Here is a 19,943-nt window from a genome sequence, read left to right as displayed (position 1 = left end):
AAGGAATAACCTCTCAGGTGAAGAGATGGTGGTGAACATGGTAATAGAATTCAAGAAGGTATGAGACAAGCACAGATATTCTATCACGGTAAAGCACCATCCTCAATGTCTTTAAGTGCCATCAGTTCATGCACCCAGGACATGCAATGCAAAGTTCCAAGACCAGTTCAACATAATAGATTCATCCTAAAAGATGCATTTGCAAGAACAGTTCTCTCAGCAGTGCTGGTTTAAAAGGAATGAGTTAATAAAACATTGTTCCTACCTCACTATCTGAATCTGGTTGTGGAGGGGGCTCCTTTATAATCTGCCGGGAACAAAAGAAACAGGATTGATTAAAACCACTCATTCCTTTGATCTTGCTGTTGGTCTGAGTTTCAGAATGACATTGCAGATGATCAAAGTTATCATGAAAATATGGCTATACAACAACCTAAAAATTATAGTATAGTAAGCTTTAATTAGAGCTCATGCAGTTGTACTGGAAAGTAGTAGTATAGTTTTGGGGCTTTGAGATTACTGTGCTAGCACACAAAAGATTCACACACAACAAACCTTCTAAAAGTGTGGGACCATTCTTTCAGTACTGTGTGTTTGGGACAGACCATAACCCCTTCTGTTTATGAAAAACCTTCTTGCCTTTCTGGAAATCATCCTTTCTTTTGTAGACAAGAATCCACATCCTAAAACTAGCACATCATCTGGCATAATTCAACAAACCACAAAGTTTCTCCTCTGTATGGACTGAATCACCTTTAGAGGGCAGGATTAAAATCATTAGTAGTGAGGACTTTAGGATGGTTCCCTTCAGGCCAGGACTAAGACATTCTTAGACAACTTGGCCCCTTTCTTCCACAAATAAAGGTCGCTGATGAGACACCCTTTGAAGGGACGGTCTCTTCAGGTCAGGTTTAAACCCAATGATGAGACACCTTTTGAAGAGATGGTCCTTTTCAGGCCAGGATTAATATTTTGGAGAGGCATTCTTAGCAAAGATGATTCTTTTCAGGTCAGGTTTAAGGACAATGATGAGAAACCCTTTGAAGGAATGATCTTTTTCAGGTCTGGGATAATGTTTTGGAGAGGCACCCTTGGCAAAGACACTCCCTTTCAGATCAGGGGAAGGACATCGGTGAGACAAACTTTGCAAGGTGGTGCCCTTCCAATCAACCTTAAGGTCACTGGTGAAACAGTACAGGTAATCTATACTTCAGAAGTTAATTAGGCCTCTGACTGCTGCCTGTTATCTAAGGTTATTATTCATTAAAAGTATACAATAATTAAAAATGTACAGCATGAGAAACAATACAGTTCCATGAACGTAATCATCTACAATAAAAAGCATAGCGAGAATCCCTGAAAACATTTAATAAATCATTTCTAATTACAAAATAAACATTGAATAAGGTGTTGAGTTGACCGATCATTGTCCCCATAGAAACCGTGTAAGTTTATTTGGGTTTAATGGTATGACTTTATGCATGAGGTATGTAAGAAGGAGTTAGCAAAGAACTGGATAATAATTTAGCTCTATCCTCCAAGATCAATATGACAAGATCCAAATGTAAAGCTAAGTTCTGCCTCCTAGTGCTCTACAACATCTCAGAACATATTACAACGTGACAGCACTTCTGAAGTTTCAGATCTCTGCTCTCCCTCCTTCGTCTGCCATTTAGGACTCAAAAGGACTGGAGTGTGCAACGGTGAAAAAAATATTTAAACTTTTAGAGCCAGACTGAAGAATCAGACAAAACTGAAGCCATAAAAGGGGAATCCAACTTGCAAGTCCATTTTTGTGCACAGTTTTGAAATTGCAGATTTATTGCCCAAAGGATTTTGCCTTCTTCAAGGGCATCTATTCTTTTTCCTCCAGTCTGGCTCTGGCAGTTCTCTTCTGCGTCACTTCAATTGGAACCAAGCTGAAATCTGTGCCATGAACCCACATTTGTACTAGCAGGGGATTTTTTTCCTATTTTATATTCTCCCCTCCTCCCCCCAAACATACTCTGATCATTTCAGTGACTACTGTGGTATGGGGACCATGTAGCTTGGCAATCTTCAGAGCATTATAGCCATGGACCCTACCTTTGACCATCTAGGTGTCACTTATATGCAATGACCACAATATTTCAGCAAACCCAGGCATGGAAACAGGGTTGCTGAGAGGGGAGGGACGGGGGGGGGGGGGGGGGAGGAGGAGGAGAGAAATTCCCCTGGACCCAACCTCCAAAGGGGGCCCAGCCATAAGCGTCCTCCTCTCGGCAGTGTTCCTCCAAGCATCAAAAAAGAAAGCAACCTGCCTCCAGCTGGCCTCGGACGTGTTCCCTCTGCTTTGTTCCGCCGCCTCCTCTAACACAACTTCCTGTGTCTGCACAGGCGGGACACACAGCAGAGGAAACACTTCAGAGGCCAGCCAGAGGTAAGTTGCTTCTTTGTTGATGCTGCCTGCAGCCAGAACACTGCCGAAGGGAGGACAGAAAGAAGAGAAATATTGAACCAAGCGGAGATGTGGTGGCAACGGTGGGCAGGTGATAGAGGAGTCAGTGTCGGGCAGGCAGATGCAGGGCGCATATTTTGCCCCGGATCTGGCGGCGTATCTCGGCAGCCCTACATGGAAAGTTCTGACCTGGGAACTAAATCACATGTCCACTAGTGATTACTGACAGACACATATATCACTATTAGCCATTAACAGTGCTAACTGCTAACATATCACTAAAATTACAGTACACAGTTATACTACCAAAGAAGTCAAACTTAAAACTACAATGCTGCGTAAATTGTGAATAACGTTGAATAAAATGACCATTTACAAATGATACATACTAGACTTCAAGACCCTTCTCTGCATACTGTTTGACCTCTTCCCATACCCCATGGGGTTAAAGAAATCAATCAATATATGCACATAGGTCACATGTTGATATACCATCTTCTATAAAATGAAATAATGGAAAATCATGTTTGTCCTTGGTCTACCTTATCATTATGAGGAGTTGGGTAAGATACCTGGGGGAAACATTTCCTTTGACAAGATAAGCAAATTTAAAAGTATCAAAGCAATCAAGAGTGGGGGTGACATGACATTTCCAATTAGATCTGCTGCTACTGAGAGCCAATAAGGAAATTAGTAACGAATAACCTTTCATCTAGTGATTTTAGAATTGCATTAAGTTTTTGGTAGGTTGGACTCATTTTGAAAAATGATTCTCATTTTAAATTTAAGAAAATTGAATGTTGAGTTGATGCCTTCTTATTAACTCAACACAAGACTTATTTAAAGAGGATACCCTGTTTCAGGCTTTGAGGTTGCATATAACTCTTCTTCAGTGCAACATGTGATCTCAAAAGCTCATGCACATCAACCTCTCTGGATAATTTGGTGCTAGTCCCATCAAAAGTACAAATACTAACAGAGTAAAATATTGTGTGCTGCAACTATATTGCATTGCTGTTCCTTGTGACCACAGTATTTAACTATGTTGGATCTGCATTACCAAGGACACTGTTTTTTAGTTTTTTCACATGCCTTGTAAAGTGTCTGTGTACACAAGTTTGTGTACACTGTTATCTACATCCATCTGGATTGATTTGTTGACTCCTGAGACTCCCCGCATCGAAACACAGATCTGCTTCGAGTCCAACCAATAAAATTGCTTTTACCCTTGAGTTGGAATTGCATTGGTCTTCCCCTACTTTCATTTTTGCTCTGTACCTTGATTCGTAGGGGTTTTCTCTTCTTTGTTTTTGTTTTCCTATCAAAAGCACACCATGATCTACAGGGAATCCAGTTTTCTCTGGGATTCATGGCTAGGATTGTACTGAGCTAGAGTTGTGCCCAGTGTGAATTGCCCTCTTGCACCCCCTGCTTCACCACTGCTAAGGAGAGGAGATAGTGGGCTGTGAGCAATGATTTTGCCCCTCCTTTTTTGTGCCCTTTGCAGCTGTACCCCTTACACAGCTCTTGGTATGGCGTTACATATGGCTAGAGTTCTGTACAGTGTGCATGGAAATTATTCAGATTCACACATGATGGAAACCTTAAGACTCAACTGGTGCCTTGGCGTGGTGACATCGTGGCATGTTAAACCCGAAGGTAGCCAGGTTTGGTGAAGAACAGGTACATTGTGGCAGAAATTAATACAGGTGCTGGGGAGAAGCACTGAGAGTGCTATGCAGCACTCACCCTGCTGGAAGAAAAAAGCCATGGAGGAAGCTTTGCTTTCAGTCTGATCCTGGCTCATCTAACATCAGTATGGGCTATCAAATGCCTCCAGGTTTTTCAAGAGGAGCCAGTTCTAATATAACCCCCACCACACAGCACTTTTATTGTAGATCTCCAGATTCATCCTTGGAATGGGGTAAAATTAGGAGTAGATCAACCTAGCATGAGTATCAAAGAAAGATACAGCATTATGGAGGGGAGAAGAGAAAATCCAGAATTTGTTCTTATTCAATAAATGCAAGCATTTACTGTATCTTAAGAAAGAAATAAAAACCTTGGTATGTGTATGTGTATATGTATATACCCACATCACTTGAATCTCTGATTACAGACAAGATATTACAGCACATGAGAGAAATAACATGCCATGCCAAGCCAAGTATTTTTGAAAGCAAATCATTCTTGGCATGGCTATTGCTTTCTTGGAAAAGGGATGTTGGAGCTGTGCGAGATGAAGGCAGTCCAAAGCACAACACAACACAAGAGTTTTGTGCAGGGTCCAATCAGGACAAATGTTAAACCGATATCTTTCAAGTCGAAGGAAGGTCAGAATGTCAGTGTAACCAGCTGAGATCTGGGAAATCAGCCAAGGTCATTTAAAAAATACTAATGGAAATGGACAAAATACTCCAATAAGCATTGACCAATCTCAGGAAAGGCTGAAACGGCTTGGGCTCTTCAGCTTGGAGAAAAGATGGCTAAGGGGAGATATGATAGAAGTATATAAAATACTGAGTGGAGTGGAACAGGTAGATGTGAATCGCTTGTTTACTCTTTCCAAAAATACTAGGACTAGGGAGCACACAATGAAGCTACAAAGTAGTAAATTTAAAACTAATCGGAGAAAATATTTCTTCACTCAACGTGTAATTAAACTCTGGAATTCGTTGCCAGAGAATGTGGTAAAAGCAGTTAGCTTAGAAGGGGTATAAAAAAAGGTTTGGATAGCTTCCTAAAAGAAAAGTCCAGAAACCATTATTAAAATGGACTTGGGAAAATCCATTGCTTATTTCTGGGATAAGCAGCATAAAATGTATTGTACTGTTTTGGGATCTTGCCAGGTACTTGTGACCTGGATTGGCCACTGTTGGAAACACAATACTAGGGGTTTGATGGACCTTCGGTCTGTCCTAGTATGTCAACACTTATGTACTTATAAGCATTCATGCTCCCTAAATGAGGAGGAACTTTTTTCTCTGTAATCTTAACTCAGGCTCAGTAGGGGTAAGCATGCCTGCTATAAATGAAGGAGACTTTATATACCTGAGTTAAAAGGGGTCAAAACGTTTGTAAAGATTAAACCAAACAGGATATTTATAGGTCCCCATTTGTTTGTTTTTTTTAAATCAGAACATAAAATAGCTATGGTCAAGCAGATCTCTCTCTCTCTCTGATATGCAAGAGAAGACAAAGGGACTGGAACTCTTAGGGTCTAGAGTGTAGTAGTTGCTATGGAGGGGCATAAGGCATAAGTTGTATGATCTTTATCTGACATCCTTTTCTATACTTCTATTTGACTTGGCAGTTTCTTCCTTTTTCCTTTGGGCTTCCAGTTCTTTTTGGAATCAGGGCTGAAGTCTGGTGCCATGAGCCTTCATTCGGAAATACTTGGGAATTTTTCTCCTATTTTACATCCCCAATCAAATCTCTTAGCTTGATTATTACAATGACAGTTGATGGGATCTGTGCACTAGGGCTCTTTTTCTAACACTGCAGTCATGGACCCTAAATCTAGCCACTAGGTGTCACCATTCTGCAAGGCCTGAGAATCCCTTCTGGCAGTATTCCCAGCCTGTCACACTGAGGAGCAAATTCCAGGCCTAAGAATTGAACCCAGGTTCTCTGTATGACACTGAGCCACCAGACAGGTCAATTTTCAAGATGGTTAAATGAAGAAAAAATATTTAGGACCCGATATTCAACTGTGGCAGCCAGCAGTTTTTAAGCCTTTGACATTCATAGACTGAATTAAATCTCCATGCCATGTCCGGTCCATGTCCAGTCTCCAACATTGAATATCTGAGTCAGTGTGATCAGCCAGAAGTTAACCAGACAGCAGCTGATATTCAGACCGGTGCCCAGTTAGCTCAGTGGATAAAGTTAGGCCACCCTTTTTGCTATCCTAACTTTATGCACTGATTTAACCAGTTAGAGGACTGAATATCATTGCTAACTGGTTAACTGCCAGCTCCATCCAAGCTCCGCCCCAGACTGCCCCAGAAATAACTGGGCACTGCTGCGGTGGTCACAGACAATATACAGTGGCACTTTCTGTAAGTGTTGATGAATATTGGCAGATGGCTAGCTCAGTGAGGAATAACCAGGCCTAGTTAAACTCTTGAATATTGGGTCCTCTGTCCTTTTATAAACTAGTAACAGCACTACTTCATACCATCTCTTTGGCTAACCTGACTTTAATGGTTAAAACAGTGAGCTGAGACCCAGGGGAGGCAGGTTCAAATCCCACAGCTCCTTGTGATCTTGGGCAAGTTACTTAACCCTCCATTGCCTCAGGGACAGAAAATTACTTGAACGTAAACTGCTTTGATAGCTTTTGGGCTTGCAGGTAGTAAATAAGAAATTAAATAAATACATTTCAATTATCACAGCTCCCCTGATTTTGGCACTTTCACAGTGTCAGCAAGCAAACCACTTTCATACTAATATCAGTTGGAGCAGCTCTCCAGACACTCTTTTATTAATGATAAAGGAGCAAAGTTATGCATGGAAGCCTTTGGGTGATAATAGGTCAATTCAACCATAACAATATTTTTTACATTCAATTTGAAGCTGTGTTTCATTGTTTAATAAAACTTCTGATGAGACGATTTGGGATGAATGAAATTTCTGCACTTTCTGCATGAGAGAAAAAAAGGAATGAGCAAAACATCCCTCTCAAGGCAAAATGTAGTCCAGAATTAATACGAATTAAGCAAGGGGTGTGGGGAGAGATGTAGACATTCCATTTAGATCATCTTTATGCCTATGAATCTGCTTAAGGGAATAGCAGGTTTCCAAGGGGTGTTTTGCAGTCTCCAAATTTCATCTACGGCTCCCTCTCTCTTTCAGTTCTCACCGCCTCCAGAGACCACTGTTTTCTCTGGGACCAACAGGACAAACAGAACTCAGTCTTTGTTTTCCTATGTCACATTCAGCAGATTCCTTAGTGAAATCATGTGGTCCCATTGAATCAAATGGGAGGGAGAAGAAGGTTGGCACAGACAACCTACTTTGTGTTGTTTACCTTGGCGAAGCTTGATAGCCTTTTCTAATCCTGATTGTGCCTTCACTGTATTCCTAACCTTTATGTATTTCTGTCTTGCCCATATAATTTGCTGTCTCCAAGAGCTGAACATTTTGAAACAGATTTTTTTGATAATCAATCTTTATCAGCAATGAACACTGAACGACTGAACTGATGAGCTAATTTTGCCCCCATATGGTTGTCCTCAGGAGTTTGGAGCTTGGGTGTTATTGCCAGTATTATGTTGTGGACTTTAGTATAATTGTTTCCAGATTAAGAGTCTCCTATCCAAAGCACTAAGCAATTACATTAATATGGGATGTATGCTGTATTTCCAAGGCTAATTTGATTTTTTTTCAGAGCAGTAGTAACGTTGTTACCCTGTTCCAGAAGAGACTCAGCTCACCATACCAGGTGTTAACAATCATAGCAAGTACCTGGAGCTGAACTCTGACCTGGACAAGATTACACAAATAAACTATTTTCATCAGGCTCAAAGTTAGATGACGGAAAATGTTTCTAAATTTCAGGATTTTCCAGTAAGTAAAGGCTGAAACAAATTTGTTGTTCACAAAATTTATTTTGCCTTTAACTGGGATGTATTTGGCAACCAAATAAACTGTTATTAATGTTTTAAAAGAAATATGACAATTGTTGTCTAACATGAGATGTAAATTTCTAAATTTGTGAATACAGGGTTTCTTTTACAAAACTGTGCTAGTGATTCCTGCGTGGCAATGCTGACAAAACCCATCCAAAGTAAATGGGCTTTGTCGGCATTGCTGCACCAGGAATCCTAGCATGGTTTAGTAAAAGAGGCCCTCAGGGGGTAGTTATCAATGTGGGCTACAGTTAAGATCAGTTGTTTTAGCACATTATACTATTTTAGCACAGGGTCTCACTGCATAAAATGGGACCCTATGCTAAAATAGCATGACTTGTGGTAAAATAACCCATCTTAACAGTAGCCCACATTGATAATTTCCCCCCTTAGTGGAGTACAAGAACCTCACAACTTATCAGATAAGTTTCCTCTTTCCTCGTAAATCAACCTTAAATTTTTTCTTTCTTTTGTAAATTAAAAATCCACACCTAAATAAGAATTGATCCTTTTTGTTTTCTCTCTCTTTCAGATCCCATGTTCCAACTTGAACATTTCCAGCTCAGGTAAGTATTCTAAATCTTTGTTTTTCTAACAAAGTCTTTTTTTTCCCTTAGTGTTTGTGTAGTTGAGCAATTTCACTTCACTGTTGCTCTTTCTTGACTCTGGGTCTTTGGTCTCTCTTGCGGAGGGGCCCTTGGTCAGCAACAATGATCTTGAGAATGAAGAGCTACTACTAGACTGTACTGAAATCAATAGATGCAAAACCCTCACTCCCTATTTTAAATCAGTTAACCCTTTCTGTGACTTATATTTAATTAGTGCCGGGGTCTAGCTGTGATTTGTAGTGGCAGACCACCAGATACATAAACTAATTTAGAACCCAATTTCATTTGAGGCCTAGTTAGAGCTCTGGACACCATCACATACGCATAAAACGTGCGCATGCACGGAGCTCCAATGCATAGACCTTGAGCAGACCATTTTCCTGCCTGACTCCTGCTGCTGGCCCTCATTATGCAGGACATGCCTGCTCTTGCTCTGTTCCAATGACCCCTGGAGACATGCTTAGACCCGGGCAAAGATCTCCCACTACCTACAAATACTGACAAGAGGCTAGTAATAGCCCACTGATACCCTGGACCACCCAAGTAAAACTTATTTTTTTTTTATTTAACCCCCGGTTATATCATACAGGGTATAATATTTCTACTCTTATGGAAACTGCTCTAGGATGCTCAATGTCCATAGAGTCACAAGGAGGTATATTTTCAAAGCACTATGTAAGTCTAAGTGCTTTGAAAATAAGCCCCAAGGTCACCTCATTTTTCAATACAACCTACTTCAGCAGCACATGAATCACTAGCACCAGACTGGCTCATTAGTTTGATACTGCCCCCTACTGTCAATATTGATGGTGATTTTTACTCTCTAGAACACTCAGTTAAGATTCTGGGTGTCCTTTTAGATGAGAATCTAAGTATTGAAAATCTGGTTAATTCCTTAGTATGCAGCTCTTTCCATATGATGAGAAATTTGAGGAGTATTAGAAAATATCTGCCAGAACATTTGTTTGAATTGGTGGTACAGTCACTTATTCTCAGTAGACTGGATTATTATAATATTGTCTATCTAGGCTTGTTGAAACAGATCCTTAGAAAAATCCAATCTATTCAAAACGTGGCTGTGCATTTGATTTTCTCTCTAAAAAACATGATCATGTTACTCCATTTTTTGCTAAGATACATTGGCTTCCAGTTGAAGCTAGGCTACTTTTTAAAATTAGGGTGCTTATTGTATAAGATTGTTTTTGGCCTTAGCCCATGATATATGCTTTCTTTAGTATGTAATGCCGATTCAGTTTTAAAAATATAATATTTGCAAACAATCTTTTTTCTCCTTCACTAGCCCTCAGGGAATTATTTCAAAGAAAAAATTTACTAGACCGTTTTCTTATTAAGCTGCTTCTCTATTGGCCAGTTTTGTCATCTATTGTAAGTTGCATGCCTAGTTATGACACTTTTAAGAAGACTTTAAAGACGTTGTTGTATAAACATTCAATAAGGAAGTAATTATAGTGAAATGTATACTGTCATATGACTATTTACTGTTACATCCTAGATTCATTTCATGAATCTAGTATCTTGGCTGTAACCCGCTATAAACTATTTTTTTGGTATGAGCGGGCTATAAATGAGCTAACATGTTACTGTACTGAGCCACCCACACTGCTTTTGCAGTGCAAGAGCTCTTTGGAAGTTGCATCACTGGGAGAGATTGGGAACACAAGTGAAAATGAGGGTTCTTCTCCCATTCTCATGTTATGTTAAATGCTTGTAAGCATAATATACATTTCCACTTAATTTCAAATTTTATTTTTGCCAGACTTTTCTAATTTCTGCAAAAATTCATATTAGTGGGCTTTCACTTTTTCATGATGACTTTTGCATGGATTTTGGATTAAAGTGTTTAGAGAAAATTAATAGGAGAGAGTGGGCTGGGAGTCAATTAATTTATGTTGTAGAACAAATATGGAAAGTTTTAAGCAGTTGTAGCTTTAGGTTTTTTGTAATTTTTTAAAACCTTTGTTTTATTGTTTTATTTTGTATTGATATTTTATGTGAAAGGTATTATGTATGGGTTTTTTGGTGTCTGGTAGGTAGTTAGGCAGAATATAAATAACTAAAGTAAACTAAAATCCTGTGGCGAATGTTCTCATGACAAAATGAAGAAAAGCCAATGCTTGCAAAATTATCCTTACTCACTGATCAGGGCCAAGGCGGTATAACTACTATAAATTATATGAATATCTGTAATATTATATGAAACACCTACCATCCTTACACCCTATAGTCAGTGCTTTTTTTGTAGAAAAAAAGGTGCCGGTACTCATTGTGGGCGGGGTCACCACACATGGCACCGCCCCTATTATAGCCACACCCACATTAGTCACACCCCTTATATCAGCCATGGCGCATATAAACAGACATCATTGAAAATATAAAACTAGTATAGGAGAAAAAATAATGTGATTTCTTTTCATTATAAATAATTTCTGTAAGCTGTTACAGCTCCAGTATACCCAGTGCAAAATAAGACAAATTCCAAACACTAAAATGAAAATAAAATGATTTTTTCTACCTTTGTTGTCTGGTGACTTTGTTTTTCTATCCATATTAGTCCCAGTCTCTGATTCTGCTCCTATCTGTTCTCTTAACTCCATTTCCAGGGCTTCCTTTCCATTTATTTCTTTACTTTCTTCCTTTCTTCTTCTTTTGTTGCCCTGCATCCATAAGTAAAAGCTGGGTCCTCCTCCATGGAATTGACTGGAGGAGGTATAACATGGATCCAGCTTTTGCCTATTTTCTCCATCCATGTGCAGTTTTTCTCCTCTTCCCTTTCCCTCATCTCCATCCATGTGCATCTTCTTTTTTCTTTCCTCCCCTCCATTCATGTCCAGCACTTCTCCTCTCTCCTCCCCTCTATCCATGTCCAGCATTTCTCATCTCTCTTCCCTCCTCTGTATCCATATAAAGCAATAATTCTCTCTCCCCTCTCCTCCATCCAAGTCAGCATTTCTCCTCTCTCCTAGCCAACTCCTCCATCCATCCATGTCCAGCAATTCTCCTCTATCTCCTGCTCTCCTCTCCATCCATTTCTAGCATTTCTCCTCTCTCCCCTCTCATCCATGTCCAGCAATTCTCCTCTATCTCCTGCTCTCCTCTCCATCCATTTCGAGCATTTCTCCTCTCTCCCCTCTCATCCATGTCCAGCAATTCTCTCTTCCCTGTCCTCCCCTCCCCATCCAGCGATTCTCCTCTCTCCCCTCCATGTCCAGCAATTCTCTCTTCCCTGCCCTCCCATCCCATGTCCAGCAATTCTCTCTCCCCTGCCCTTCCCTCCCATCCCATGTCCAGCAATTCTCTCTCCCTTGCCCTTCCCTCCCATGTCCAGCAATTCTCTCTTCCCTGCCCTTCCCATGTCCAGCAATTCTCTCTCCCCTGCCCTTCCCTCCCATGTCCAGCAATTCTCTCTCCCTTGCCCTTCCCTCCCATCCCATGTCCAGCAATTCTCTCTCCCCTGCCCTTCCCATGTCCAGCAATTCTCTCTCCCCTGCCCTTCCCTCCCATCCCATGTCCAGAAATTCTCTCTCTCTTGCCTTTCCCTCCCATCCCATCAATTCTCTCTCCTCTGCCCTTCCCTCCCATCCCATGTCCAGCAATTCTCTCTCCCCTGCCCTTCCCATGTCCAGCAATTCTCTCTCCCCTGCCCTTCCCTCCCATCCCATGTCCAGCAATTCTCTCTCTCTTGCCCTTCCCTCCCATCCCATCAATTCTCTCTCCTCTGCCCTTCCCTCCCATCCCATGTCCAGCAATTCTCTCTCCCCTGCCCTTCCCTCCCATGTCCAGCAATTCTCTCTCCCCTGCCCTTCCCATGTCCAGCAATTCTCTCTCCCTTGCCCTTCCCTCCCATCCCATCCCATCCCATGTCCAGCAATTCTCTCTCCCCTGCCCTTCCCTCCCATCCCATGTCCAGCAATTCTCTCTCCCTTGCCCTTCCCTCCCATCCCATGTCCAGCAATTCTCTCTCCCCTGCCCTTCCCATGTCCAGCAATTCTCTCTCCCCTGCCCTTCCCTCCCATCCCATGTCCAGCAATTCTCTCTCTCTTGCCCTTCCCTCCCATCCCATCAATTCTCTCTCCTCTGCCCTTCCCTCCCATCCCATGTCCAGCAATTCTCTCTCCCCTGCCCTTCCCATGTCCAGCAATTCTCTCTCCCCTGCCCTTCCCTCCCATGTCCAGCAATTCTCTCTCCCCTGCCCTTCCCATGTCCAGCAATTCTCTCTCCCTTGCCCTTCCCTCCCATCCCATCCCATGTCCAGCAATTCTCTCTCCCCTGCCCTTCCCTCCCATCCCATGTCCAGCAATTCTCTCTCCCTTGCCCTTCCCTCCCATGTCCAGCAATTCTCTCTTCCCTGCCCTTCCCATATCCAGCAATTCTCTCTCCCCTGCCCTTCCCTCCCATGTCCAGCAATTCTCTCTCCCTTGCCCTTCCCTCCCATCCCATGTCCAGCAATTCTCTCTCCCCTGCCCTTCCCTCCCATCCCATGTCCAGCAATTCTCTCTCTCTTGCCCTTCCCTCCCATCCCATCAATTCTCTCTCCTCTGCCCTTCCCTCCCATCCCATGTCCAGCAATTCTCTCTCCCCTGCCCTTCCCATGTCCAGCAATTCTCTCTCCCTTGCCCTTCCCTCCCATCCCATCCCATCCCATGTCCAGCAGTTCTCTCTCCCCTGCCCTTCCCTCCCATCCCATGTCCAGCAATTCTCTCTCCCCTGCCCTTCCCTCCCATCCCATGTCCAGCAATTCTCTCTCCCTTGCCCTTCCCTCCCATGTCCAGCAATTCTCTCTCCCCTGCCCTTCCATGTCCAGCAATTCTCTCTCCCCTGCCCTTCCCTCCCATATCCAGCAATTCTCTCTCCCCTGCCCTTCCCATGTCCAGCAATTCTCTCTCCCCTGCCCTTCCCTCCCATCCCATGTCCAGCAATTCTCTCTCCCCTGCTCTTCCCATGTCCAGCAATTCTCTCTCCCTTGCCCTTCCCTCTCATCCCATGTCCAGCAATTCTCTCTCCCCTGCCCTTCCCTCCCATTATTTCCAGCGATTCTCTGCCTCTCCCCTGCCCTCCCATCGACGTGCGATTTTTCCGTCCCTCCCCTGCCCTCACCTCTCCGATATCCAGTGATTCTGCGTCCCCCAGCGTCCTCCTTCACTGCCTGCCAGCCAGCGTCGGATGCAGAAGTAAACGGTGCAGGCAGCGATTGGCTGGCAGCATCGTAGCTTCCCTCTGCAAGTCCCGCCTACAACTTCCTGTTTACGCATAGGCGGGACTTGCAGAGGGAAGCTACGACGCTGCCAGCCAATCGCTGCCTGCACCGTTCGCTTCTGAGTCCGACTGGCTGGCAGGCAGTGAAGGAGGACGCTGGGGGACGAAGAATCGCTGGATATGGGAGAGGTGAGGGCAGGGGAGGGACGGAAAAATCGCTGCACGTCGATGGGAGGGCAGGAGAGAGGCGGAGAATCGCTGGAAATAATGGGAGGGGAGGGGAGGAGGAGAAAAAGGTGCCGGTACGCCGTACCGTTGCGTACCGGCACAAAAAAAGCACTGCCTATAGTGTTATATAATAGTTTATCTTACCAACAAGATTGTATTAACCCAATGTCCTACTTATAATATTGTACCTACATATAACATTGTACCAACTTCTGTCCCACTGATGATGTAAACCGCACTGAACCCTAACCAGGGGATATCAGCAGTATATAAAACCTGAACTGAACTGTAATAGAGCAGAAGCAGCAAAAACTCAACTGTAAAGAAAAATAATGGTGGACTGTTTGCAGATGCTTCCAGTACTTGATTAATACATGAGTGACTTTATCAATCTTCCTTCTGGACTAAGGAATCATGTTACTAATGCTTAGCCTGTGCTAGCAGACATTAATGTGTGCTATCTACCACATGGTCCAAAGGAATAAAATGGACTGTGTCAGCATGCTACTAATGCCAGCACAGGCCATTATTTTCATATAGGCCATGAAGCAAACAGGGTACACTAAAGTCCATTAGTGCATGCTAAGGGTTACTGAAAGGACCCCTAAAGTTCTAAGGTGCACATAGGATTTATGGGGCTGATATTCAGACCGCAGGAGTTGGCTGGGCTGCCTCCCTCAGTTGGTGCTGAGACCGGATATTCAATACTGGGACCATTTCCGGTGGCCGGCATTGAATATCTGGTTTATTTTTGATTGATTTCAACTTAACTGGCCAAGTCAATATTCAGCGCTGCCCGGTTAAGTTGAAACCAGCCAATGATAGGCCTGCTATTTTGGCGGCCCAGTTTGGCCACCAAACATAACCGGTGATGTGCTGAATATTAGTGGATAGCTGGCTATATCGTGTGATATAGCTGGTTATCTGCTAAGTGCTGACCAGGAATATTCAACAGGAGATAATTGGCTATCTCCTGCTGAATATTCCCAGATAGCTGGTTAAGCACTATTTTAACTGGCTGCTGTAAAAAGGGCCCTGTGCTAGTAGCCCACAGTGGGTAAAAAGGCCAAAAATGGCATGGCCATATGGTAAGATTTTATCTACTGTGTGGCCATGCAGGGGGGAGCACTTAACACCACCCACTGAGGTGGCGTAAAGGGCTCCTGCGCTAACCTGGTGGTAACCAGGCAGCAGATAGCACTGCCTGATTACTGTCAGGTTAGCGCCATGTTGGGCTGGTGGTAATTCCAGATTAGCATGCGGTAAACCCGCGTTGGGCTTACTGTCGCTCTGTAAAAGGTGCCTTAGTACACGCTAAGCTTTAGTAAAAGGGCCTCTAAATTAGGAATTTGAAATGTTCAAAGCACCCATTAGACATGTAAGAAATTGGACTGGAGATTACACATCATGGTTTCTTTGGTTACTTTAACCCTCAGTAGGGAAGCTTGAAGCTCATAAATTCAGGAGTGTAAATTTAGGAGCATAACTTTTATAGAATTGGCCCTTGTCTACTAGCCAATTCCTTATGACACCTGGGCAGAACTGCCGAATAGCTGGAGATTCTGAGGCTCTCAATAATTTTAGTTTTTATCTTTCCTATACTTTCCTATGAATGATTGAGTCCCTCGCTCATTCCTTTTCTGTACTGTCAATTGTAATATACTGAACAATGACCATAAACCGTTCAGGAGGTACACAGTGGGCGGTAAAGCAAGTAACTAATAAACCTGAACATGAAACTTGAAGGCACCCCTATCACATGCTGAACATTTGTAAATAGGGGCCTAATAAATATCTAACTGAGCATCCCATCCAGGTGTCCAATTTCTCAAAGTAGACCTTTGAAAATTCACCTCCTCTCAGAAGACTGAAATGAGTTGGAAACTTACCACAGTGCAGCAAAGAGGCCAGAACCACCAAAGGAGAGCCAGAGCCAGTAGAATGAACAGGATCAGGAGGGCTATAGCCAGAATGGTACCATCAGACTGCAAGGGAAAAACCAAACTGTTGTAAACATAGCTTTAAATGTAGACTTGACAAATCATCAGAGACAGGACTGTTCTAGCTAGGAAACACTCTGAATTTCTCTATTTTTCTCTTGCTATTATAAAGAAAAGTCAGAGAGAATGGTCTTTGAAAAATTTATTTTAACTCTAAAGAAGCTTATATAGATAGATAGATAGATAGATAGATAGATAGATAGATATAAAATAAAACAAAATAAATTATCATAATATGTGCCCAGAAAAATACACTTGTATTTGTACTGCTCCATAGTGTGTCTGCATCTTGCATATTGTGTGCAATACTGTTCACTGCATCTCAGAAAAGATATAGCGGAATTAGAAAACGTACAGAGAAGGGCGAGTTCCTAAAAGTCCATAAACCATTATTAAGGTGGACTTTTGTAAATCCACTGCTTATTCCTGGGATCTTGCCAGGTGCTCGTGACCTGGATTGGCCACCGTTGGAAACAGGATACTGTGTTTGATGACCTTCAGTCTGTCCCAGTTTGGTGGTGCTTATATTCTTATGTACTTATTTCCAGCAGGGCAAACAGGACCTCCTATCGTCTAAGCTGAATCCCAGAACAGCTCTAGAAGCTGAAGAATAACCTACAAGTCACTTACAGAACCATCACATATCCAACCAGAACCAAACAACTTGAAGCTCTGCTTTGGCGCTTCAGAACCTCTGAGTCTCCCAGCACATCTAGTAACAAGGATTGTAGGTGACAATCATCTTTGAAATATTCTTATACTTACTACAGAGTTAAAGAGAGGATTTTCACATATTCTTAAAAAGAGTAAAAGATACAAGGAAAATAAAGAGACTTTGGGACCGATATTCAGACCACAGGAGATAAAAGGGTTGCCTCCCGTGGTCAGCGCTGAGCTCGGATATTCAATGCCAGACCATTTTCGGTGACCAGAATTGAATATGTTTTTTTTTATGGCCTGTTTAAACATAACCGGCCAAGCCGATATGCAGCATTGCTATTTTGGTGGCCAAATATGGCTGCCAAACTCGTACTGAAAATCAGCGGATAGCCGGTTATATTGGGCAGATAGCCGCTTAACCATCGATATTCAGCGGGAGACAGCTTGCTATCTCACGGTGAATGGCTAAGTACCATTTAACTGGCCAGGTGTTGTTCCTGGCCGGTTAAATGGTTTTGAATATCAGGGGTTTGTAAATATTGTTTGTTTACTGTCTCTGCCAAAGGGTACAGCTTCTGCAATTGTCCCAGTTATCTATTTTAAAAGACCTTAAATAAACAAGTTGGTTCACAACGTCATTATCTGAAGGGTGCAGCACGTGTGAACTACTTGCCTGTGACCTCCAGGCATTTCTTGGTCCTGTCTCTGGCCTCAAACCAACAAATTATGTGAGCGGTCCCCCATATAGTCTCCAGGCTTACACCAGGACCCACCCTACACATATATAAACTTTACATACCCTTGTATCCCTTGTTCTATGAAGCGCCAGTGATGGGGAACAAGGGATTGTAATAATCAGCAAGGCCTTCCAATACGGCTTGACCTATTAGGTTCTGACAGAATGAGAAAAACTGTGGAAGACAACAGCAACTCAACAGGACCTAAGATCAGTCCCAGGGGCTATTTGCAAAGGCTTTGATAAGGCTAATAAAGTACTGGATTGTGGAGCTTTAAAATTACAACTAATTTTGATTGCCGATTGTGAAAAGTCTGCTGGCTCTAAATTCAGTTGAGCAATAAAACCCTCCTCAAGTTTATACCTGACCTAGATAATGCTGAGCTACTGGGAAAAAAATGTTATTTAAAACACTTGCCACTCTTCATCAAGGTAATTTAGGTTATGCACCAAGATCTTTTTTATCATAATCCAAAGATGTACAGTATTTGGTAGGTCTTGTTGACCTACATTCACATTGCTGGCGGGTATGGAATGAAAATGAGTTTGTGCTGGTACCGTAGAGGAATTCCAGAAAAGTGAATTCCTTTCTGCGTTGTGTGCCAACAGCTTTAGGCATCCAACTAGTTCCACTGCCTTCTCCCTCGCCCCAGAAGGGGTAGGCAGGCAAGGTAGGAATACTGTTTGCAGGCTTCAGTGAGTTGAAACTGCTTTCACCCAGGGAAAGTGGCAGAGGTGGGTATTAGGAACAATAAGTGTGTATGTGTGGGGGGGGGGGAGGGAGGGAGGTAAAAGGATAATAAAAAGGGGCTGGTGCAAGCGAATAGGCTCTCTGAAGGCCTGGAAGAAAATAAATAAATTTTGCCAGTCATTAGAGGATCAAAAATCAACTGCCCATAGGCAACCAAAAATGACACAGCATTAAGGACCAGAAGAGAAGGCAAAATGCAAATCATCCAGAGCACAGTCAGTTGCTGCTGCTATTCACAGAAACAAAAAAATATATATATTATTTTTGTTTTACTAGCTGCCTGGAAAAGTCCTTCTACATGGGACATTGTTATTATTTAACTTAACGATGCCTCAAGAAGTTCTTACAAGAATGCATGTTAACGAAGCCTATTCATCAGCTCAGCCCCATAAACTTATTTTATGGTTTGCTCTTTCTCACAATATTACTGCAGCTGCTTGTGGATAATTACATATCAGGGAATAAAATTACTGCATGACAGTGCAAAATAAATAGCGGCCCTGAACAGACAAAATGTGCAAACCAATAAGGACTGGGGTGCCAGTGGGATCATGCTGGAAAGTATTTTGAAGATTTATTGCTTGACACAGATACAGTATGGGATTAAAAAGAGACAAGTATGATTTTCTCTGGTGGGCTGAAGCTGGAATTTGCTTTCTTATTTCCCGAGCTTTGTTCCAGCTGCAGTGATCAAATCAGTCATGGCTGAAGACTGTAACTGTATCAATGTTTCTCTCACAACTCTCAATCCATGGTAAAAGCTTTTCTACTCAGCAGATGACATCAGACAGCCTTGAGTTTTTTTGCTGACCTTTTCCCACATCCTCAACCCTGTCATCATCATATTCCCCCTTCATACTTCTGGTAGCATCTGCCATTTGCAGCACTGTATGCTTCAGGACAGGTCTCTCTGCAGCCATATCTTTATTTTATTTTTAATTTTATTAAAATGTTGTATATACTTTTTCATTGAGTGGACCCAATCAATTTGGTTTACTAGATTCATGGGCTCTTATACCAAACTGTGGTATAAAGTGACCTTAGTGCGTACTTACGTGTGTAATTCCTGTGCGCTAAAGTCATTTATACTGCAGGGATAAAATGACCGCTTTTTCTATTTTTTTTTAATTAATGGCCATGTGCTAATTTTGTCATTAGTGCATGGCCACTAGCGCATGGGCTCCAACTGCTACTTATTTTGTAGGCGGTATAGGCTCATGTGCTAATCAGTTAGCAGCACAGAACATGCCTACTCTCCGCCCCCTGACCTGCCCCTAGGGCAAAAAAATTAAATCTATGTTTTAGAGCATGGGAAGTGCGCACCAATACCAAAATTACTGCGGGATGCCCAACTGAGTCCCATGGTAAGGCATTTTAAGCTCCAGTAAGCATGCGTTAGTGCTTACTGCAGCTTAGTAAAAGGACCCCTAACAACATTAAAATTACAACCAACTTAATCACATCAAGTAGGACCAGCAGCATGATTGCTGCAGCTCTATAAGGCATTGGCAGCAAATCTTGTTTCCTTCAATTGTACTTCCACTGACCTCAAAATCAAAGACTTTCATTCCACAGTGTCTCAGGATTCAGGTGCTGTCTTGAAGTTGCCTATGATGTCATTTTGTGGTCTCACTGTGTATGCTGCATTGTTTTATTTGGCTGAAAGCTTTTCACAG

The 19,943-nt window shown here is 42.5% G+C and overlaps 1 protein-coding gene across 1 annotated transcript in view; it reads right to left on the bottom strand.

Moving 5' to 3' along the window:
• ANTXR1 (ANTXR cell adhesion molecule 1) overlaps positions 1-19,943 on the bottom strand; it is a 269,622-nt gene that overhangs the window by 98,108 nt on the left and 151,571 nt on the right. The window contains exons 13-14 of the mRNA XM_030201863.1: positions 16,010-16,105; positions 266-307 (exon numbers count right to left, since the gene is read on the bottom strand). Of these exons, the coding sequence (XP_030057723.1) occupies positions 266-307; positions 16,010-16,105 (138 nt within the window). The remainder of the gene's footprint in view (positions 1-265; positions 308-16,009; positions 16,106-19,943) is intronic.

Source organism: Microcaecilia unicolor, chromosome 4, assembly GCF_901765095.1.
Source record: "Microcaecilia unicolor chromosome 4, aMicUni1.1, whole genome shotgun sequence".
Classification (NCBI taxonomy): Eukaryota; Metazoa; Chordata; class Amphibia; order Gymnophiona; family Siphonopidae; genus Microcaecilia; species Microcaecilia unicolor.
Note: the sequence above shows the minus strand (reverse complement) of the source record. Positions and strands in the feature narration are given on the sequence as shown.